The 20640-nt window shown below is 46.7% G+C and overlaps 1 protein-coding gene and 1 long non-coding RNA gene across 3 annotated transcripts in view; one reads left to right on the top strand and one right to left on the bottom strand.

Annotated features, from left to right (window-relative positions):
• Positions 1-2010, bottom strand: part of LOC135070727 (uncharacterized) — a 377305-nt gene extending 375295 nt beyond the window's left edge. The window contains exon 1 of one of the 2 annotated variants that reach the window (XR_010256891.1): positions 1795-2010. This is a non-coding gene — a long non-coding RNA (uncharacterized LOC135070727). Of the gene's footprint in view, positions 1-214; positions 407-1794 lie in introns of those variants that run through there. The other variant, XR_010256885.1, reaches the window with a different exon arrangement.
• On the top strand, positions 329-4588 carry SDF2L1 (stromal cell derived factor 2 like 1). Its single transcript, XM_063964786.1, has 3 exons — positions 329-643; positions 2720-2916; positions 3666-4588. Exons 1-3 carry the CDS (start codon positions 478-480, stop codon positions 3948-3950), a joined length of 648 nt encoding a protein of 215 aa, XP_063820856.1. The 5' UTR covers positions 329-477; the 3' UTR covers positions 3951-4588.
• Positions 4589-20640: the final 16052 nt, after the last annotated feature.

Genomic DNA, 20640 nt, shown 5'->3' with positions numbered 1-20640 from the left:
TCTGATCGCAGCGAGCTCTGCTACAGTGCTACCCTATCACATGCAGGAAAACAGCAATATCGGGAAGTGGCCGCCAGGGGCGTACAGGGAAGTGAGCACTTGTTTAGCGCATAAGAAATGCACAGTTCCGTGTAAACCTCAGTCACCAGAAGATGGCGCTGCCTTGCGTTTACAGAGCCCGAAGCAATTACAATATGTGACGCGTAATAAATACCTAATCTCTGATTGGTTGGCTTAGATTGAATGGGTCATACCGTGGACCAATCACGATCTCCCTCGTGTCTACAAGAAGTAATAAATATATTTAGACTCCGTCTACCAATTAACCCCGCCCTCTGCTGGGCGGAGCGCAAAATACGCTGTTTCCAACGTTAATCTGTCACGCCCCCTCCCGCTGGCGGCCGCTGATTGGTCCCCGGACATGCTGCAGGAAGCTGTAGCAGAGGAGCCGGGCTGAGCGGAGACCGGGGGAAAGCGATGCTGCGGCTGCGTTACCTGCTGCTCTTGCTCGGCCTTTGCTACTTCTGGTGCCCGGGAGAGGGGAGCGAGGAGGCGGAGTACGTGACGTGCGGCTCCGTGCTGAAGCTGGTGAACACTCGGCATAATGTCCGGCTGCACTCACACGATGTGAAGTACGGCTCAGGTGAGGGCGCCCGGCTGGTGTGTGTTCGTGCGTGCGTGTGTCCCGATATCTCCCGCACCTGTCCTGCATGTATAGAGCAGGTGTCGGTGAGCTGTCATTCTGCAATAGAACAGGAACCACAAGTCCCTGCACTGCCAGCCTCTGCTTCCTTATTCCATGCCATGCCTGGATACAGTACTGGTGAGGAAGCGGGGAAGTCACACTGACCCCTGCACTGGGTGCTGCTGCTGCTAGATACAGGAATTACCTAGATACAGGAATTACCTGACAATAGCTTTTGTGCATTGCGTGCCCATCCGGGTGTGCTCGGGGCTTCAGCACCGTATGTGGCTGCTCATGGCTCCAGGTGCCCTCACTCACCCAGCTGCTGGGCCTGCACATAAGGGACGGCATCAGCTGCTGGACAGAGGCCCATAACAGTCGCTAACCACTATACTAAAACCACCATACAGCTAAAGGTTCCCTAAGAGGGATCTAGTTACAATGCCGCTGGATGGGATCCTGGCAGCTTAAAGTGGTCATGGAGAGGTGGTGGAACTCATTTACTCGCCCACCTACTCCAATCCCTGCTCACATTAAACGGGGCCAGTGCTAGTGTTTTTGACACCCCCCTGCAAACTGTAAATTAGTGCCCTACTTCCCATACTTTATAAAGGGACATTGATCTCATAAAGAAGCAGCGTGGTCACATAATAGTACCCCCTAATTCAAATTACACCACACAGTAGCAGTCTTATTCACATTACACTGCATGTAGGGCCCCTGATTCATATAACACCACATAGTAATGCCCCTTATTCAGGTTACATCGCTGTGTAGTGCCCTTTATTCACACTGCACAATGGTACCATCTATACATGTTATCCCACACAGTAGTGCCTCTTATACACAATTCCCACAATTGTAGTGCTCCTAACACATAATGACCCCAGTAGTACCACTTATACACAAAATGCCCACAGAAGTGCTGCTTAACATTTATGTACAGAATGCCCACAGTAGTGCCCCTTACACATAATGACCACAGTAGTGTTGCTTATACACATAATGCCCACAGTAGTGCCCCTTATACACATCTGTCTCTCCAACAGCTTGCTGCCTACGTCCCTCCAGCAGCTCCATGCCCTGTATACCTCCAGCAGCTTCCCCACCTCTTGTCCCTTCAGCCCCCTCTCATCTTGTCTTCAAGATGCAGAGTCTGCTCCTTTGCATGGCTCCTATTCACTTCAGCAGCAGTTGCAGCATGACATCACATACGCCGTGCCGGTAAAGGAAGCCACTTGGACCTGAGGAGGGGATGAATGCAGTCCAACAGACAGTGTGTGAGTACCAGGAGTGTTGGCTGTAAATGGAGCACCAGGACCTGAGAAAGTGGGAGTTGGCTGCAGCTCATCAGTGACACCAGCGCCACCTGCATCATCTATTGATGTAGATGAATGGGGCAGGTTTTTCTGTTGGAATTACTGTGCAGGGCAATGGAGGAGATTAAACTAGTTCCCCCTACCACTGCAGGTGGGGGAACTCAGTTCCAACTCGTCACAAGTTGCACACACTCTATAGTGACTTATACCTCTGTGTATCCTATAAGCTTGATGTGTCTCCTAAAAGGCATATCATAAAGATATATGTAAGTATTATGCTAGATTTAAGTGTACACATGTTATTAGACTTGCAACTCAATATAAAGCATCAGACCTGGGAGGGTGTGGGTGCTAAAGGGGCAATATTATGTTGAACACTAAAACCAGGCTCAATATTTACTTGGGAATTGTAAACTGGGGATCAGGAAGGCCGCCAAGACTGTTGCACTTTCAGGAGACCTTTTCTATATGTCCCTAATGCTCTGAGTCTAATTGCAGTATATACTGCCACCTTTAACAGCTTCTGTATGTATGCCGTGGTCATAAACATGCAAACAATAGCCTGCCATGCATAAATGGCAGCTATTTAGCAAGTGGCTAAAATAAACCAAGTTTTAATAAATTGAAGATTTTTTTTTTTAAACCATGTATAATCAAAGTTAATAATCTTACTGTGCTTGTGGAATATATAAGTAATGCTGCTTTTCTCTGTTAGGAAGTGGCCAGCAGTCTGTCACAGGTGTGGAGACATCAGATGATGCAAACAGCTATTGGAGGATAAGGGGCAAAACAAGTGCTGACTGCCCACGTGGAGAACCCATAAAGTGTGGCCAAGCAATCCGCCTTACCCATGTGAACACTGGAAAGAACCTTCACACACACCACTTCTCATCACCTCTTTCAAACAACCAGGTATTAATAAAGACAAGAATGGCTCGGGATTAGTTTCTTTTTTTCCCAAAGGCTTCATAAGTGCTGAACTATTACATCACACCTGTAAGGTAACATAAGGTGTTGCATGTAGTGCAAAGAAGCACAGATTAAAATGAAATAATTTTTTAGTATAGATAGAGAAAACCATATCATTTACTTATACCCCTTTTCCACTAGAAGTCATGGGTCAGACCTGGGATTTGGAACATGGTTCCAAGCCAGGTCAGACCCGAGACGGACCCCTTTTCCACAGCGGCGCCGACCTGGGAATATCCCGGGTCAGTGCCATGGTGCAGTGTCTTCTGGCCGGCGCTTGGAGATGACGTCATCTCCAAGCGCCAGGAAAACTGGTAGATCGGGACCCTCCGTGCATGGCCTCGGTCCTGTTAGGCCACGCCCCCAATTCGATGCTGCACATCAGTACGCTGGGGGCAAGCCCAGCACTCTGAAGCTGGGCTTCCTGGGTCCAACCCAGGTAGCTACCTTGGTAGGATTCCCGGGTCACTTGACCCATTTTTTTTCAGAGGGACGCGTTTCCACTACCAAAAAACCCGGGTCGATGCGCTCCACCGTGCAAAATCCCGGGACTTTTGAGCTAGTGGAAAAGGGGTATTATGAATTAGCAGAGGCATAATTTGTAATTTAATAATACAGTGCTATAAACCTTTTCCTGTTGACAGCCATTTATAGAACTACATAAATGCAATCAATATCGTTTTTGTTCACAGGAAGTAAGTGCCTTTGGGGATGATGGTGAAGGAGATGACCTGGACATGTGGATAGTGCAGTGTGGTGACACACTGTGGGAGCGCGAAGAGGCCGTGCGCTTCAAACATGTTGGAACCAATGTTTTCCTGACTATTACGGGTGAACAATACAGCCACCCAATCAGAGGGCAGAGAGAAGTTCATGGCATAACCAGCCCAACGGCTCACAATTACTGGAAAGTGATGGAAGGAGTGTTCATCAAACCAAGCCTCCCTCCTGGTTCAGCCAGACACGATGAACTGTGAGAGAACCTAGGACTATTTGTCAAAAAAGGAGGACCCTATGCATCACTGCATTCTGCTCCAATGATAAAAAAAAAATCTGGTTTTCATACTATAGACCAGTGCAATTGACTGTCTTGTTACATTGTAAGAAGTTTTCAACAAATTAAGGGAAATGTTTTGCTGCACATCCAAATAAAAAAAAAAAACTACTTGTTCCATTCAATAAGAAAATATAATAAATTTATTGCACTTATTAATTTAAGATGAATGTATTGTTAGAACTCTTTTGGTGTGATATCAGCAGAGCAGAATTGTTCAATATAATTGTGGTTCTTTTGAGAGGGGGTGCTAAGGGAATTTGGGGATCCGTTGTGACGGTTTATTTGTATGCAATGATTAAGCACTGGCAGATATCAGCTTAGTGGGGTTTCTCTTAGAAATATTTAAGTTTGAAGGTTTTGACTTTTTGCTACAACTCTATATGGATTTATTCAACCTTTCTATTGCATCGGGCAGTTGCTGTGCCATCGGCAAGAAAGCGCGGCATGTAGAGTAAAAGTGCTATATCTTCAATATGATTGAGGGATTGTTTAACTGTTAGACTGTATACGCTGACTGGTGTGTTTTGTAATAAATACAAATAAGACTCCATTTACTTATATTGCAGTTCTCTTGCTGTTCTTCAATGATCAAAGCACAATGAATGATGGTTGCTGTAATGTAGATGGGGAAGGGTTGGTAGGAACATCATCACCATTTCCTCAGGATTTCTGTCTAGGACATTTTCAGTTTATGGGGCAAATGTACTTAGCCGTGGAGAGAGAATATGCCAACCAATCGGCTCCTAAGGGCCATGTGTTTGGAAAGTACAAGTGTATACATTAAGGTGGTACTTCAGATCTGATCACTGGACTGTTTTTTGCTGCCCTGCGATCAGATTGCCGCCTACAGGGGGAGGGTAAAATGCTGTGCAAGTGTGCGATCGCTTCATGAGCAGAGCTGCACAAACATCAGTTTGTGCAGTCTCTGCTCAGCCCAGGACTTACTCAGCCGCTGCTATGTGCTACTGCTGATCGGGGCCGGAGCTGACGTCAGACACCCTCCCTGAAAACGCCAGATCCCGTCTGAGTTTTTCCGGACACTCCTATAAAACGGTCAGTTGCCACCCACAAATGGCCTTTTCCTGTCAATCACCTGTGCGATTTGCTTTTTTTGCACCATCCTGTCGCTAGGCACTGGCACATTGTAGTGCATGCGCAGTTCAGATCTGATTTGCCCACTGTACGAAAACGCACAGCAGTGATCAGGTCTGAATTACCCCCTAAATGTAGTCCTGGATAACAGATTGTTTGCAGATCATGACCTTTTTCAAGGTACTAAATCAATTTGCCTAAGCAGTAAGTCTCTCCTTGCAATCATGGGATTTAAATCTAGTATTAGATGTTCTACCAAGATAACCTTTGAACCACTACATGATGGCTTGCACTTAAAGTACTCTGCCATGAGAGTAGTAAAACTGAAAGTATTGTGGTACAAAGAACTATTCGGAAATATATGTACAGATTGTGCATAAATTGGTATTACTTAACTAATTTCTGAATGCACCCTCATATTTGATTGCTTGGGTAAATCCCATTAGTCAGGGCTTCCAATGGAGTCTGATTTAAAAAAAAAAAAAAAAAAAGTGAAGAACTGTATTGCAGCCCAATATTATCTCCCTTGTATGTGCTACTATTGGGCCTAATTCAGAGTTGATCGCAGCAGCAAATTTGTTAGCAGTTGGGCAAAACCATATGCACTGCAGGGGGGTAGATATAACATGTGCAGAGAGAGTAAAGGGCCATATAGATGGGCAGATCTGGGGAAAGATGTGTGCTGAGCGAACCGCTCAGCACACATCTCTCTTGTCGCTCAGCATAGCGCGATCTGTGCTGAGCGTGTGGGGGGGGAGATGGGAAGGGGGGGACGGGCGGGCTGCTCAGTTCACCCAGCGGGTGAAGTGAGCGACCTGCTAGATTGACCTGCACGGCAGGCCAATCTAGCAGCAGCGATAAGTATCACTATAGCTGTAAGGGCTACACACGGGGCGATCAGGCTTATAATCTGACTAGATTGCTTAGAATATCGCTCCGTGAGTACCCCCCTTTAGATTTGGGTGGGGTGTGTTCAAGCTGAAATCTAAATTGCAGTGTAAAAATAAAGCAGCCAGTATTTACCCTGCACAGAAACAAAATAACCCACCCAAATCTAACTCTCTCTGCAAATGTTATATCTGCCACACCTGCAGTGCACATGGGGGGGTCATTCTGAGTTGATTGCCTGATCGCTGCGCTGGGAACGGCGTCTAGCAATGTGCAGGCGCGTCGTACAGGTACAATGAGCATCGTGGGTTTGCACATAGTCTAACGAACATTCCTGTCGCACGGCTGAACGCAGGAAGATTGACATGAAGTGGAAGTGGGCGTTTTTGGGTGGCAACTGACCGTTTTCAGGGAGTGTTTGGAAAAATGCAGGCGTGGCTGTGCGTTCGCTGGGCGGGTGTGTGACATCAAAAGCCGTCCCTCCGTCGTTAGAATCAACGCACACGAAGCGTAACTACAGGGCTGGTCTTGTTTTGCACATAATGATTTTGCAGGCGCACTTCTGCAAAGTGAAAATACACTCCCAGTGGGCGGCGGCAATGCGTTTGCACGACTGCTAAAAACTGCAAGCGAGCGAACAACTCGGAATGACCCCCATAGTTTTGGCCAACTGCTAACAAATTTGCTGCTGCGATGAACTCTGAATTACCCCCATAGAGCAGTCACTTAAGAAAGAAGATCTAGAATATAATTAACTTTTTTCCTGTCTTTCTCAGCTGAACAAGGATTAGCCCAATAGTCAGGGCTGCTGTGGATTTCTTCAGAGAAAGTAAATGATCAGGTAAACATAATTTGCATATTTAGTGCCTGATCAACTAAAACACTCATCAGTGAATATACACTCTGTGAGCGTTAATAAAATGTAAATGGTTGCAATTAAAAAAAGCTCTCTTATAAAAGTAAATTACTTTAATAATTTAGGTCACTCATCCAGTGTTATGAGGCCCCCTAACCATTGATACCTTAGGTAACCATTTATATTTACTTAATGGAATCACTGGCCCTAATCACAAGGGATTCCATACATAGAATGAAAATAAAAGAAGAAAGAGAGATTCCCTGTCTTGTGCCATTATTCGCTGTAAGGGCATTCCAACCAATGAACCTGGATTCCAGGAGTTGGACTCTAATAAAGGTCTAAACATTTTCTGTAAAAATTGAACCCAAGGACAATGGGGGTCATTCCGAGTTGTTCGCTCTGTATTTTTTTTTTGCAACGGAGCGAATAGTCGCCAATGCGCATGCGCAATGTCCGCAGTGCGACTGCGCCAAGTAAATTTGCTATGCAGTTAGGAATTTTACTCACGGCATTACAAGGTTTTTTCTTCGTTCTGGTGTTCGGAGTGTGATTGACAGGAAGTGGGTGTTTCTGGGCGGAAACTGTCCGTTTTATGGGAGTGTGTGAAAAAACGCTACTGTTTCAGGGAAAAACGCGGGAGTGGCTGGAGAAACGGAGGAGTGTCTGGGCGAACGCTGGGTGTGTTTGTGACGTCAAACCAGGAACGACAAGCACTGAACTGATCGCACTGGCAGAGTAAGTCTCGAGCTACTCAGAAACTGCACAGAGAAGTATTTTCGCAATATTGCAAATCTTTCGTTCGCAATTTTGCTAAGCTAAGATTCACTCCCAGTAGGCGGCGGCTTAGCGTGTGCAAAGCTGTTAAAAGCAGCTTGCGAGCGAACAACTCGGAATGACCACCAAGATGTATCAAAATGTGTTTCATGTTGGGAGTGCCGCATATCAGGTCAATTAATCTCACTAATCCTATAAACATATCTTCATTAACTATTTCACACCTATGCCCTAACAACTTTCCATATATTCTTGGACATGTTTTAATTGGTACAAAGTAGACTAGTTCCCAACTATTCTGAAGGCACCCCTTCTGAAAGCCTGCTGCAATTGCTCCCCATCCCCCTCTGAATCCATTTCTAACTCCTGACCCTCACATACAAAGCACTCATTCCCCCATGTACATCATTATCCTAATTTCTCTTACGTCCTAGAGGATGCTGGGGTCCACATTAGTACCATGGGGTATAGGCGGGTCCACTGGGAGCTACTGGCACTTTAAGAGTTTAATAGTGTGGGCTGGCTCCTCCCTTTATGCCCCTCCTACCAGACTCAGTTTAGAAAATGTAGAGATATAAAAGAGTGAACTGTCCCAAGGCGCAAAAAAGACTTATGCCGCTAGAAACACCCCCAAGGACCACCAAATCCCTGAAATGAGAACACAAAATACAAAACATGGGGTATATCCAGTGGTGCAAGTGGGCGGGTACGGGTGGGTACGGCGTACCCGTAAGAATTTCGCCGTGGGTACGCCGTACCCACACCGACGGGCCGCCGCTCCTCTTCCTTCCCTCCCTCGCTCCACGCCGCACCCGCCGTCCCCGCCGCACCCGCCGTCCCCGTCGCACCGCCGCTGATGTGAGGGAAGGAGAGCACAGCCTGCGCCTCTCCTTCCCCTCAGTCTCCGGCGGGTGTTTCAGTTTACTTCAGCGCCGATCCGTGAGCCAATCAGAGCTCGCACCCGCGAGCTCTGATTGGCTCACGGATCGGCGCTGAATTAAACTGAGACACCCGCCGGAGACTGAGGGGAACGAGAGGCCAGGCTGCGCCGCTCTCCTTCCCTCACATGACAGACAGGACGGCGACGGCAGCGGTGAGGGGGGCATGTTAGACCTGGCACTGGGGGGGGCATGTTAGACCTGGCACTGGGGGGGGCATGTTAGACCTGGCACTGGGGGGGGCATGTTAGACCAGGCACTGGGGGCATATCTGGCACAGGGGGGCATATATACCTGGCACTGGGGGGCATGTTATACCTGGCACTGGGGGATATCTGGCACTGGGGGGGCATGTTATACCTGGCACTGGGGGCATATCTGGCACAGGGGGGGTATATATACCTGGCACTGGGGGATATCTGGCACTGGGGGCATATCTGGCACAGGGGGGCATATATACCTGGCACTGGGGGATATCTGGCACAGGGGGGCATGTATACCTGGCACTGGGGGCATATCTGGCACTGTAGGGGCATTTCTGTATCTGGCACGGGGGGCAATGTATATCTGACACAGTGGGGGCATTTGTGTATCTAGCACTGTGGGGCAATGTGTATCTGACACTGTGAGGCAATGTACGGCACTCTGGGGGCATTTCTGTATCTGGCACTGTGGGGCAATGTGTATCTGGCACTGTGGGGCAATGTGTATCTGGCACTGTGGGGCAATGTGTATCTGGCACTGTGGGGCAATGTGTATCTGGCACTCTGGGGACATTTGTGTATCTGGCACTGTGGGGCAATGTGTATCTGGCACTGTGGGGCAATGTATATCTGGCACTGTGGGGCAATGTATATCTGGCACTGTGGGGCAACGTGTATCTGGCACTGTGGGGTTATATGTATCTGGCACTGTGGGGCAATGTATATCTGGCACTGTGGGGCAACGTGTATCTGACACTATTGGGGTCATACGTGTATCTGCCCCTCCCCCATATGTGTATCACGCCCCCATTTTCATTGGCCACGCCCCATGTGGCATTTGGCCACACCCATTTTTTTGTGCGCGCGCCTACGGCGCGCGCACACAGTACCCGTAAGACATTTTTTCTACTTGCACCACTGGGTATATCACAGCGCTCAGTCCCGTTTCAACATGAATGTCCAAGTAAATCTTTAGAAGACGTGTCTTATAGGGGTCACTGGACAACTTTTGAATGATGTGTCAACTCCTGGTCATCAGTCCAAACAGTTCAAATGTTCCTCTTCAATAGTGAAAAAACCGGAACTCACACAATATATAGGTGAATGACTCCCATAAAGGTATCTTTAGTAACCAATTGCCAATAGTGTACATGGAACACCCGTAGACACACCTTTACACAGTAATCCTTGAACTCGGACGTACCGTACTCACATAACATATAGCAGATGTACTCCCATAAAGGTATCTTTAACCACCGCTCGCCAATAGTGAACAGTAGACACACTGTGAACACACCTTCGTATATCGCTCCCTATAACGGGACGTACCGTACTCACATAGCACAGGGCAATTCTACTCCTATAATGGTTTCTTTGTTTTTCCTCCTCCGCCCATGTATAACTGACCCAAAGTGGTGATGTAGACACTCAATTTCACAGATGGAGGAGTAACCATCAAAAAGAAACCAAAAGGGAATTTTTAAAAATCCTTAAAATTTATTCCAAAAAACAATACATAAAAACAAAGGGTGCCAGACAGAATATGGAATAAAGGTATACCTGAAAGGCACAAACGGCCGTGAAATGCCTAGCAGGAAATGCCTTGACGTCTGGTCCCAAATGTACAAAGAGAAATCAGTAGCGCTCCTGAACCAACATGTTTCGACTATAGTATTAAGTCTTTGTCAAGGTTATGGAGCGCTGCTGAATGGAGCTACTTTTATCTATTCATATTGGTGTCTTATTTCCGGACGCCGCATACACGCGGCTATCTACTTCCTGTCTCTTTGCACTTCCGCCATCCGGCCAACCAAGGCCGGATGGGCGGCGTAACACTGAGTTGAGCACATTACTCTTTCATGCTGGAGACTGATGTATACAAAAAACAAATACCGCTGACTTCGTGACTTACATATATAATTAAACAGACCCGCAAATAGGTTAAATATTAGCGGTTCCGCACGGAAACATCGGACTTCCGTGCGTAACGGAATATTTAACCTATTTGCCTATTTAACCTATAGTTTTGCTGGCAACAGCCTCCCTGCTTCGTGGGACTTAGGGGGGGAGTAGTGTCCAACCCTGAGAGGTTAATAGCCACTATCTCCGCTGACAGGACACTGAGCTCCTGAGGGTGATGATCGTTAGCCGCCCCAGGCGACCGCTCACTCCCGCAGCATGCCGCCACCCCCTAACAGCCAGAAGATTCCGGTGGCAAGTGAGTCACCAGCCCCCACTGCAAGCGGGGAGCCGGTGTGAAGATGGCAGCAACAAAGTGGGAGTTCAGTACTAACTGCGCTCCGGAGGCTCAGCGGTACACAGTGCGGCACTATGGGGAGCTCCCTGAGCCAGCGCCTATACCCTACACTGGTCACCAAAGCTGTCAGGGACCTCGGTAATGCTGCCAGCATAATTCCTTAGGCCAGTATAAAGATGTGAAGAGCGGAAAGCAGCGCCATGTTAAAGGGGCGGAGCTTCTCCTCAGAGCGGACCCAGCAGCGTTCAGGGCCATTTTCCTGCCTGCAGATCCAGTACAGAGACGCTGAAAGGGAGAGCTGTCCCTCCACGCAACTCCAGCTATCCTGTGCGGTACCAGGGGGTTGTAGAAGGGGGGGAGGCTGTGAAATTACTGTGTAGACTATTAAGGTACACAGTCGGTGCTAGGTAGTTGTATTATATCTACCTAGGGTAGCGCTGTGTGTGTGCTGGCTCCAAGCTCTGTGTTTCTCTGTGGCATACTTGGGAGCAAAACTGTGTCTGAAATTTTCCTGTGTGTGTGTGGGTGTTTGTTTTCTCACATAGCCATGTCTAGGGACTCTGTCTAATGCTGCAGAGGACATTTCTTCTCCAGGGGAATCCATTCCATGTACACAGGAATGTAATGTCTTGTCTCAGATCCCTATTACTGAGCCTGAGTGGTTGACCTCTATCAAGGGAATGATCTCTCAGATCTCTACTAGGGTAGCTCATACTGATACTGAAACTCAGGTTTTAAAGAAGTCTATGGCAGTTTGGTCAGGTTCTGTTCCTGTTCCTTCAAAATCCCCTAGCATATACCCACAGAAACGTGCACTAGCCCAGATTATGCAAGATGACACGGATACCGACTCTGACACGGCTGACGGTGATGGGGATGTGCTAAGGGGGGGCGGCATCCCTGGCTAAGGAGGTGCAGCTAATGATTGAAGCCATTAGAAATGTATTAAACATTTCTGATACAACACCTGAGCAGGTTGAGTAGGCTTAATTCGCAGATAATAAGAAAGCCTCGCTAACCTTCCCTGCGTCTAAAGAATTAAACGTTTTATTTGGAAAGTTCTGGGAAACCCCGGGGAAAAATTCCAGATCCCCAAGAGGGTTCTGGTTGCTTTTCCCTTCCCTGAGGAGGATAGAAAAAGATGGGAAAACACACCCATAGTTGACGCCTCTGTCTCCAGACTGTCAGAAAAGGTGGTGTTACCTGTACCTGGATCTACCGCGTTAAAAGAACCGGCTGATCGTAAGATTGACACTACGCTCAAATCCATATACTCTGCTTCAGGGGTGGCATCAAGGCCTACTATTGCCTGTGCATGGATCTCAAAAGCTATAGTAAAGTGGTCAGGCACGTTACTAGAAGACTTAGATACAATGGATAGAAGTGACATTGAACTTTTACGTAACAAACACGATTCTGCGGGGTTCATGGTGGAATCCATGAAGGACCTGGGTACGCTGAATGCACGGATATCTTCCATGTCTGTCTCAGCTCACAGGGGACTCTGGCTACGCCAGTGGTCGGCGGACGCGGAATCCAGGAGAAATGTGGAGTACCTACCATACACAGGTCAGGCTCTGTTTGGGGAAGCGTTGGATGCGTGGATTTCCACGGCAACCGCGGGTAAGTCCCATTTTCTTCCCTCAGCTACACCTTCTACGAAGAAACCCTTTTCTTCATCCGCATTGCAGTCCTTTTCGGACTGCTAAGACAGAAAAGTCCAAGCCCCTGCCACTTTCTTTAGCGGTGGGCGTGCAAAATCCAAAAAGCCTGCACCTGCGGGCTCCCAGGACCAGAAGCCTGCTTCTGGTACCTCAAAATCCTCAGCATGACGGTGGACCACACAGCCTGGAGGACGGTCTGGTGGGTGCGAGGCTCAGACGTTTCAGCCACATGTGGGTGTCGTCCAGCCTGGACCCCTGGGTACAGGATATTGTGTCCCAGGGGTACAGACTGGAGTTTCAAGAACTCCCGCCTCACCGATTCTTCAAATCAGGCTTGCCAGCGTTACTGACAGACAGGGCTGTCCTACAGGAAGCCATTAAAAAATTGGAAAGGTCAGCGGTCATCGTTACAGTTCCTTCCATTCGTTGCATATGCAAAACAAGGGTTACTATTCGAACCTTTTCATGGTACCGAAACCGGAAGGTTTGGTCAGACCGATTTTGAACTTGAAATTGTTAAACCCTTATCTGAGGGAGTTCAAGTTCAAAATGGAGTCTCTGAGAGCGGTGATCTCAGGTCTAGAGGAGGGGGAGTTTCTGGTATCCCTGGATATCAAGGATGCGTACCTCCACATTCCGATTTGGCCGCCACACCAGGCTTATCTCAGATTTGCACTGTTAGATAGTCACTATCAGTTTCAGGCACTGCCATTTGGTCTCTCCACAGCACCGAGGGTGTTCACCAAGGTGATGGCTGAGATGATAGTTCTCCTCCGCAGACATGGAGTGAACATAATTCCATATCTGGACAATCTGCTGATAAAGGCGTCGACCAGGGAGACTTTGTTCCGGTCCATTGCTCTCACGACTCGTCTGCTCAGGGAACATGGTTGGATCCTGAACCTTCCGAAGTCACATTTGGAGCAGACAAGAAGATTGTCTTTCCTGGAGATGATCCTCGACACGGAAGTGCAGAGGGTGTTTCTACCGGAGTAAAAAGCGTTGGTGATTCAAACAATGGTCCGGGATGTCCTGAAGCCAGCCCGGGTATCGATTCATCAGTGCATTTGCCTTCTGGGGTAGATGGTTGCCTCCTACGAGGCTCTACAGTACGTAAGATTTCATGCTCGATCCTTCCAACTGTATCTCCTAGACAAGTGGTCTGGGTCTCATCTACATATGCACCTGAGGATACGTCTGTCGCCGAAAGCAAGGATTTTACTCCTCTGGTGGCAGCAAATGTCTCACCTTCTGGATGGCCGCAGGTTCGGGATTCAGGACTGGATCCTTCTGACCACGGACGCAAATCTCCAGGGTTGGGGCGCAGTCACTCAAGGGGAAACCTTCCAAGGAAGGTGGTCAAGTCTGGAATCCAGTCTTCCAATAAACATTCTGGAACTAAGAGCCGTGTACAACGGTCTTCTCCAAGCGGCACATCTTCTGCGAGATCGTGCCATTCAAGTACAGTCGGACAATGTAACGACGGTGGCCTACATAAACCGACAGGGCGGAACGAAGAGCAGAGCTGCAATGTCAGAGGTAAAAAGGATCCTCCTCTGGGCAGAAAGGCACGCACTGGTGCCGTCAGCAATCTTCATTCCGGGAATAGACAACTGGGAAGTGGACTTCCTTAGCAGACACCATCTCCATCCAGTGGGGACTCCATCCGGAGGTGTTCACGGAGGTGACAAATCTTTGGGGTGTACTTCAAATAGACATGATGGCCTCACGTCTCAACAAGAAGCTTCGGAGGTATTGTTCCAGGTTAAGAGACCCGCAAGCAGTGGCAGTGAACGCCCTGGTGACTCCGTGGGTGTTCCAGTCAGTGTACATGTTTCCTCCACTTCCACTCATTCCAAGGGTTCTAAAAATCATAAAGAGAACAAGAGTTCAGGCAATCCTCATTGCTCCGGACTGGCCAAGAAGGGCTTGGTATGCGGATCTTCTGGATCTCCTGCTGGAAGATCCGAGGCCTCTTCCTCTTCGGGAGGACCTTCTGCAACAGGGGTCATTCGCTTATCAAGACTTACCACGGCTACGTTTGACGGCATGGAGGTTGAACACCAGATATTAGCTCGGAAAGGCATTCCGAACAAGGTTATTCCTACCCTGATACAGGCTAGGAAAAGAGTTACGTCTAAACATTACCATCGCATTTGGGAAAAGTATGTATCTTGGTGTGAATCCAAGAAGTTTCCTACGGTGGAGTTTCAACTGGGACGGTTTCTCCTCTTCCTGCAAGCAGGTGTGGATATGGGCCTGCGTTTAGGATCCATAAAGGTCCAGATTTTGGCCTTATCCATTTTCTTCCAGAAACAACTGGCTTCCCTCCCTGAGATTCAGACTTTTTTAAAAAGGGTTCTGCACATCCAGCCTCCCTTTGTGCCGCCTACGTCACCCTGGGATATTAACGTGGTGTTGCAGTTCCTCCAATCGGATTGGTTCGAGCCTCTACAGGAGGTTGAGGTCAAGTTTCTCACGTGGAAGGCTGTCACTTTGTTGGCCTTAGCGTCTGCTAGACGTGTGTCGGAGTTGGGGGCTTTGTCTTGTAAAAGTCCCTACTTGATCTTCCATGAAGATAGAGCTGAGTTCCGGACATGTCAGCAATTCCTTCCAAAGGTTGTGTCGGCTTTTCATATCAACCAACCTATTGTGGTGCCAGTTGCTACTGACTCCTCAAATCCATCACAGTCCTTGAATGTTGTAAGGGCTCTGAAAATTTATGTGAAGATGACTGCTCGTCACAGAAAATCGGACTCTGTTTGTCCTGCATGATCCCAAGAAAATTGGGTGTCCTGCTTCTAAGCAGACGATCTCTCGCTGTAAAAGGTTCACTATCCAGCATGCGTATTCTACGGCGGGATTGCTGTGTCCAAAATCTGTTAAGGCCCACTCTACTCGTAAGGTGGGTTCTTCCTGGGCGGCTGCCCGGGGTGTCTTGGCTTTACAGCTTTGCAGAGCGGCTACTTGGTCTGGGTCGAACACGTTTGCTAAGTTCTACAGGTTCGATACTTTGGCCTCTGAGTACCTAAGATTTGGTCAATCAGTTCTGCGGGAAACTCCGCGCTCTCCCTCCCGTTCTGGGAGCTTTGGTACATCTCCATGGTACTAATGTTGGCCCCAGCATCCTCTAGGACGTTAGTGAAATTAGGATTTTAATTACCTACCGGTAAATCCTTTTCTCGTAGTCCGTAGAGGATGCTGGGTGCCCGCCCAGCGCTTCGTTATCCTGCAGTGGTTACTTGGTCAGTACTGCTTTGTTCTTCGTTAAGTACTGCGTTGTTACTTGGTTCAGTAGTATTATTCAGCTGTTGCTGAGTTTTCAAGCTAGTTAGCTTGGTTTGCCTTGTTTGTGTGAGCTGCTGTGAATCTGTGTAAATTCCTTCTCTCGAAGTATGTCCGTCTCCTCGGGCACAGTTTCTAGACTGAGTCTGGTAGGAGGGGCGAGCCCACACTGTTAAAACTCTTAAAGTGCCAGTGGCTCCTAGTGGACCCATCTATACCCCATGGTACTAATGTAGACCCCAGCATCCTCTACGGACTATGAGAAAAGGAGTTACCGGTAGGTCATTAAAATCCTATTTTCTTTCCACATTCCCTCCTGATCCCTCCATTCTTCTTCTCGCCACTCCATTCACGCTATTTCCTCTCACGCTTACCTTCATGATTTTGTCCTATTCTGGCCAGCACCACTGGAACTTTCTCCCTTGCTAAGTCAGACTTTCTCCCAATCTCGCCAGCTTCAAACACTCATTCAAAACATATCTTTTCATCAAAGCCTACAATCCCTCCTCCTTACTGTTCTCCTCTCCTCCCATGTCCTTTGCCCCAGTTCTCCCTCAAACTGTTCTTCCCTCCCCATAGCATGAAAAAAAGCAATTGTTTCCCCAGCACACTGAATGGATAACAGTAACCAGATATAAATCCCACATGATAATAGAATTCAGAGATCTTCGTTACACATATTTGCGCAAATGTGTGGTTAAGCCCCAAAGCCGCATCAAGGCCTCTCTGTATATTTGGGGTCCCTAGCGCTATATCTAGGTGCAGAGTGTGGCACCCCAAAACACCAGAATGAGCCAGAAAGCACAGCGTGACATACCAGTGTAAAAAACTATAGTGTTAATAAATTAGTATTTAGGAAGCCGAAGCTATAGAGGGGGTGATACAAACATGAAATGTAATTAAAATAGAGAAATAGTGTTAGAAAATTAATAAGTGAAAAGTGTTAATAGAATGTAAAGGTATGCCACACTAAAGCCATCCAGCTCAGCCAGTCCAGAGGCACCACACCTCACACCTCCATTACCCCAATCTGGGTCTAATATTAACCAGCAAGGAGTCACATGATAATGGCTCCTTACTAAAATATGTCTAAGCTAAGAGCTACTTACCTTGGAGCAACCCCATAATGCTCCATGTGGCATGTCAGGGCCTGCACCTCCTCCTAATGCAGAAACCTCTCTGCCTCTCACAACATACATATAGATTGGTAAATGCTCAATTAGCTTAGTGATATCATTCAGGTGCTCGAAAGGAAGGGGTATTTCTGAGCAAGAAAAAAAGCAATTGTTTCCCCAGCACACTGAATGGATAACAGTAACCAGATATAAATCCCACATGATAATAGAATTCAGAGATCTTCGTTACACATATTTGCGCAAATGTGTGGTTAAGCCCCAAAGCCGCATCAAGGCCTCTCTGTATATTTGGGGTCCCTAGCGCTATATCTAGGTGCAGGGTGTGGCACCCCAAAACACCAGAATGAGCCAGAAAGCACAGCGTGACATACCAGTGTAAAAAACTATAGTGTTAATAAATTAGTATTTAGGAAGCCGAAGCTATAGAGGGGGTGATACAAACATGAAATGTAATTAAAATAGAGAAATAGTGTTAGAAAATTAATAAGTGAAAAGTGTTAATAGAATGTAAAGGTATGCCACACTAAAGCCATCCAGCTCAGCCAGTCCAGAAGCTTCAAACACTCATTCAAAACATATCTTTTCATCAAAGCCTACAATCCCTCCTCCTTACTGTTCTCCTCTCCTCCCATGTCCTTTGCCCCAGTTCTCCCTCAAACTGTTCTTCCCTCCCCATAGCATGTAAGCTCCTACGAACAGGACTATCCCTCCTCATATTTCGCCCCATTACTATCCTGGTTTCTATTGCTCCTTGTCCCTTGACACCCAGTCCCATCCAGTGATTCTCAATCTGTGTACTCGCATTTTGTTGTTTACAGGTTCATTGAGTGCTGTACTGATTCCCCCTCCCAGTGACTCAAATCCACTTGCCTGTCAAGATACACGGAGTTCCCCAAAACTTGCCTCTAGTCTGTGTCCTAACTAGTTTGTCAGTTTGTTGCTCTGTATTGTTCCAAAGATAAGTGTTTATTAATACTTCACCAATAATATGCCATGTTTTACTGTTAGGGTATATATAACCTGTACAGTGGTGCTAAAACTTTGTGGAGCCTCATAAATAAAGGATAATAAAAACAACAACCCAACTCCACCTCCCACCCATAAAGTGATAGCGAAGATTTAATATGCTTTTGAGATGGCTGTTCTGTACTTTATCTCTCCTGCCTCCCCTTTCATGAAATACTTCCAGTGACATTAGTATGTTAAGGATGGTGAAGGATCTGAATGTGTTCACCAACCGAGACCTGTGGACACTACTTCCCCCTTCAGCCCATACAACAAGCGCCAAGAGTCATTATATACTTTTATCTAATGCAATTCTTGTTCCTAACTTGACTGACATTTTTGTACATTGTATCCCTGGTACCCTTTTACCCTTTTCTGTTCCTTTTTCTGTGCCCATCCCCTGAAATTGTTATTTTTTTATTCTTTATTTTTTTAAGGGGGGGGGGGGGGGGGGCAGACTTCCATGACAAATATTGATGTTAAAAATAATCAAGAAAAAAAATTGTTTGATTTTAATCCCATGTGCACTTTTTTAGTATCTGTAGAAAGGACAGAGAATTGTATAGAGTTGACTCAATTGATGTAATGTATTAAAGCTGGTTGCCTGATAATATAATTACATCCTTTGTGCCCTGGGGCAAAACCAACTTGATCTGGGTGTATCAGGTATGCTGACAAAGGACATTTTCATTTAGACTTTCATGTACTGTATGTGTTTAACAAAGAAATCAAATGATAAGTAGAGCAGTGCTTTTGTCCTCCTAGGTTTGTTCTGTAATGTAAACAAGTAAACTTGTCTTTGGAAAGGGAGCCTCTTTAGCTATAAGCCTGTGACACCTCCTGTCTCAATAATTAGTAGTCACCATTAGATATAGATTTTACTGCATTCTCTCAAATCTCTGTAGAAAATAGCAATGTTTCTTAATTTCTTGCAACAATAGAGTTTACTGCAGGGCTGTCTTTTCATTTGGGCTCAATGGGCAGTTGCCCAAAGGCCCCAGGAGTATATGTGCCTAGGGCTGATAACCCCTTTTTCCATGGGTACCAGATTTTTTTAAATCGGCCCTAGGAAACTGGAGATATCCGACTTCAAAGCAATGATTCCCATCCGAGCCTATTAATTGCTCTTCCCAGCCAGATATCTCAGGGTCTGTATGACTGTATAATCCAAAAGCTGGGACTATCCCCTTTCAGTGGACACTGGCAGCCTGGCTCTCCTATGTGTCAGAACCAGAGATATCAGCCTTCCAGCAGCTGGTTCCTGCTCCTGCTCCACATGCCTGGCATGCAGTTTTATATTTTCATCGGTGGACTGCTCTGGCTTCTGAACTCTGATCCCCAAGTCCCCAGTACCTTCTGAAAGGTGGTACGCTCTAGTTTTTTATCCAATTGAAATCTAAGAAATCTATTTCCAGGAACTGGAGATATCTGCAGTCAAGCAAGCTGCTCTCCCATTGGAAAATGATTAATATTAAGCCCACTTCACTATCCACCCCTTCCCTGCATATTAAATACCATCTACCACCATGGAAGTTATGTACCGGGGCCCCTTCATTCAGCCCAATGCCTCCTTATACAGTTAAGTGTTCTCCCTGCTGCCCCATTTCCCACCATCTGTGCAGTAAAGGAGTAATTAGCAGAAATTACTGCTCCACATCCTACATGGTGAGTGGAAGATAGAACACCCACTACCGCCCGCGGAACATTAAAGCTGTCGCTGATAGCACCCCTTACTCCTACCGCTGGAGGATGGGTAGGGGCCACAATGCATTACTTTACCCAGGAGCCTACACTACTGTTAAGATGGCCCTGGTTTACCATAATTAAGAGCATAGATGCTGGAACAAGTTCTCAACTTAATATTATATAGGTCTTTGTAGAAGCCAGTAAAAGAAGCTGCAATTTTACTTTTCAATGTCAGCAAGTCACCTCTACTGTCTCAAATTTGTCTAAATTATATGTGCTGTTGGCAGAGCCAGATTAAGACCGCTATGATTATGCAACTTTATAGATTTATGCAATTCTATTATGCCTGCACCTGGATGGCCAGAATAAGGCAGGATGGGGACTTCTACCAGAGTCCTAAGTACATTTATTTTCAGTTATTGTGAACATATGCAGTATGGGATAAATCCGCACATACGCCTGGGAAAGCTGTATTATTTGCAGGTACTCAGGGAAAGGTGCAAACAATAGATGATAAGGATAACAGACTCATGCTCCTGCAAACCTCATCTGACTGTTCTGAAATTCTCTACTGCCATTTTGGCGTGCATCTGTTTTAACTGTAATTAATGCTGATTTTGCAGGTAGGTAAAACTAGGTATACATGTTTGCGATCTTCAATGCAATGTTTCGATCGACTTCACTCATGATCGGAAGTTCCAACCACAGTGCCGATACTTGTGTACACACCTATACAATCTTACTTGTGACTTTCAATCTCTGTCTTCCCAAAATATAAAAAAAGGATTATACCATCCAGCTGCTGCTGGAGTATCACAAGAAC

This window comes from Pseudophryne corroboree, chromosome 1 (assembly GCF_028390025.1).
Source record: "Pseudophryne corroboree isolate aPseCor3 chromosome 1, aPseCor3.hap2, whole genome shotgun sequence".
Lineage (NCBI taxonomy): Eukaryota > Metazoa > Chordata > Amphibia > Anura > Myobatrachidae > Pseudophryne > Pseudophryne corroboree.
Note: the sequence above shows the minus strand (reverse complement) of the source record. Positions and strands in the feature narration are given on the sequence as shown.

Bases quoted from the DNA above. Each gene is read 5' to 3' on its own strand.
- SDF2L1 (XM_063964786.1), top strand. From the start codon at position 478: ATGCTGCGGCTGCGTTACCTGCTGCTCTTGCTCGGCCTTTGCTACTTC. The intron at 644-2,719 runs GTGAGGGCGCCC...TTTCTCTGTTAG, and splicing joins CGATGTGAAGTACGGCTCAG to GAAGTGGCCAGCAGTCTGTC. The intron at 2,917-3,665 runs GTATTAATAAAG...TTTTGTTCACAG, and splicing joins CACCTCTTTCAAACAACCAG to GAAGTAAGTGCCTTTGGGGA.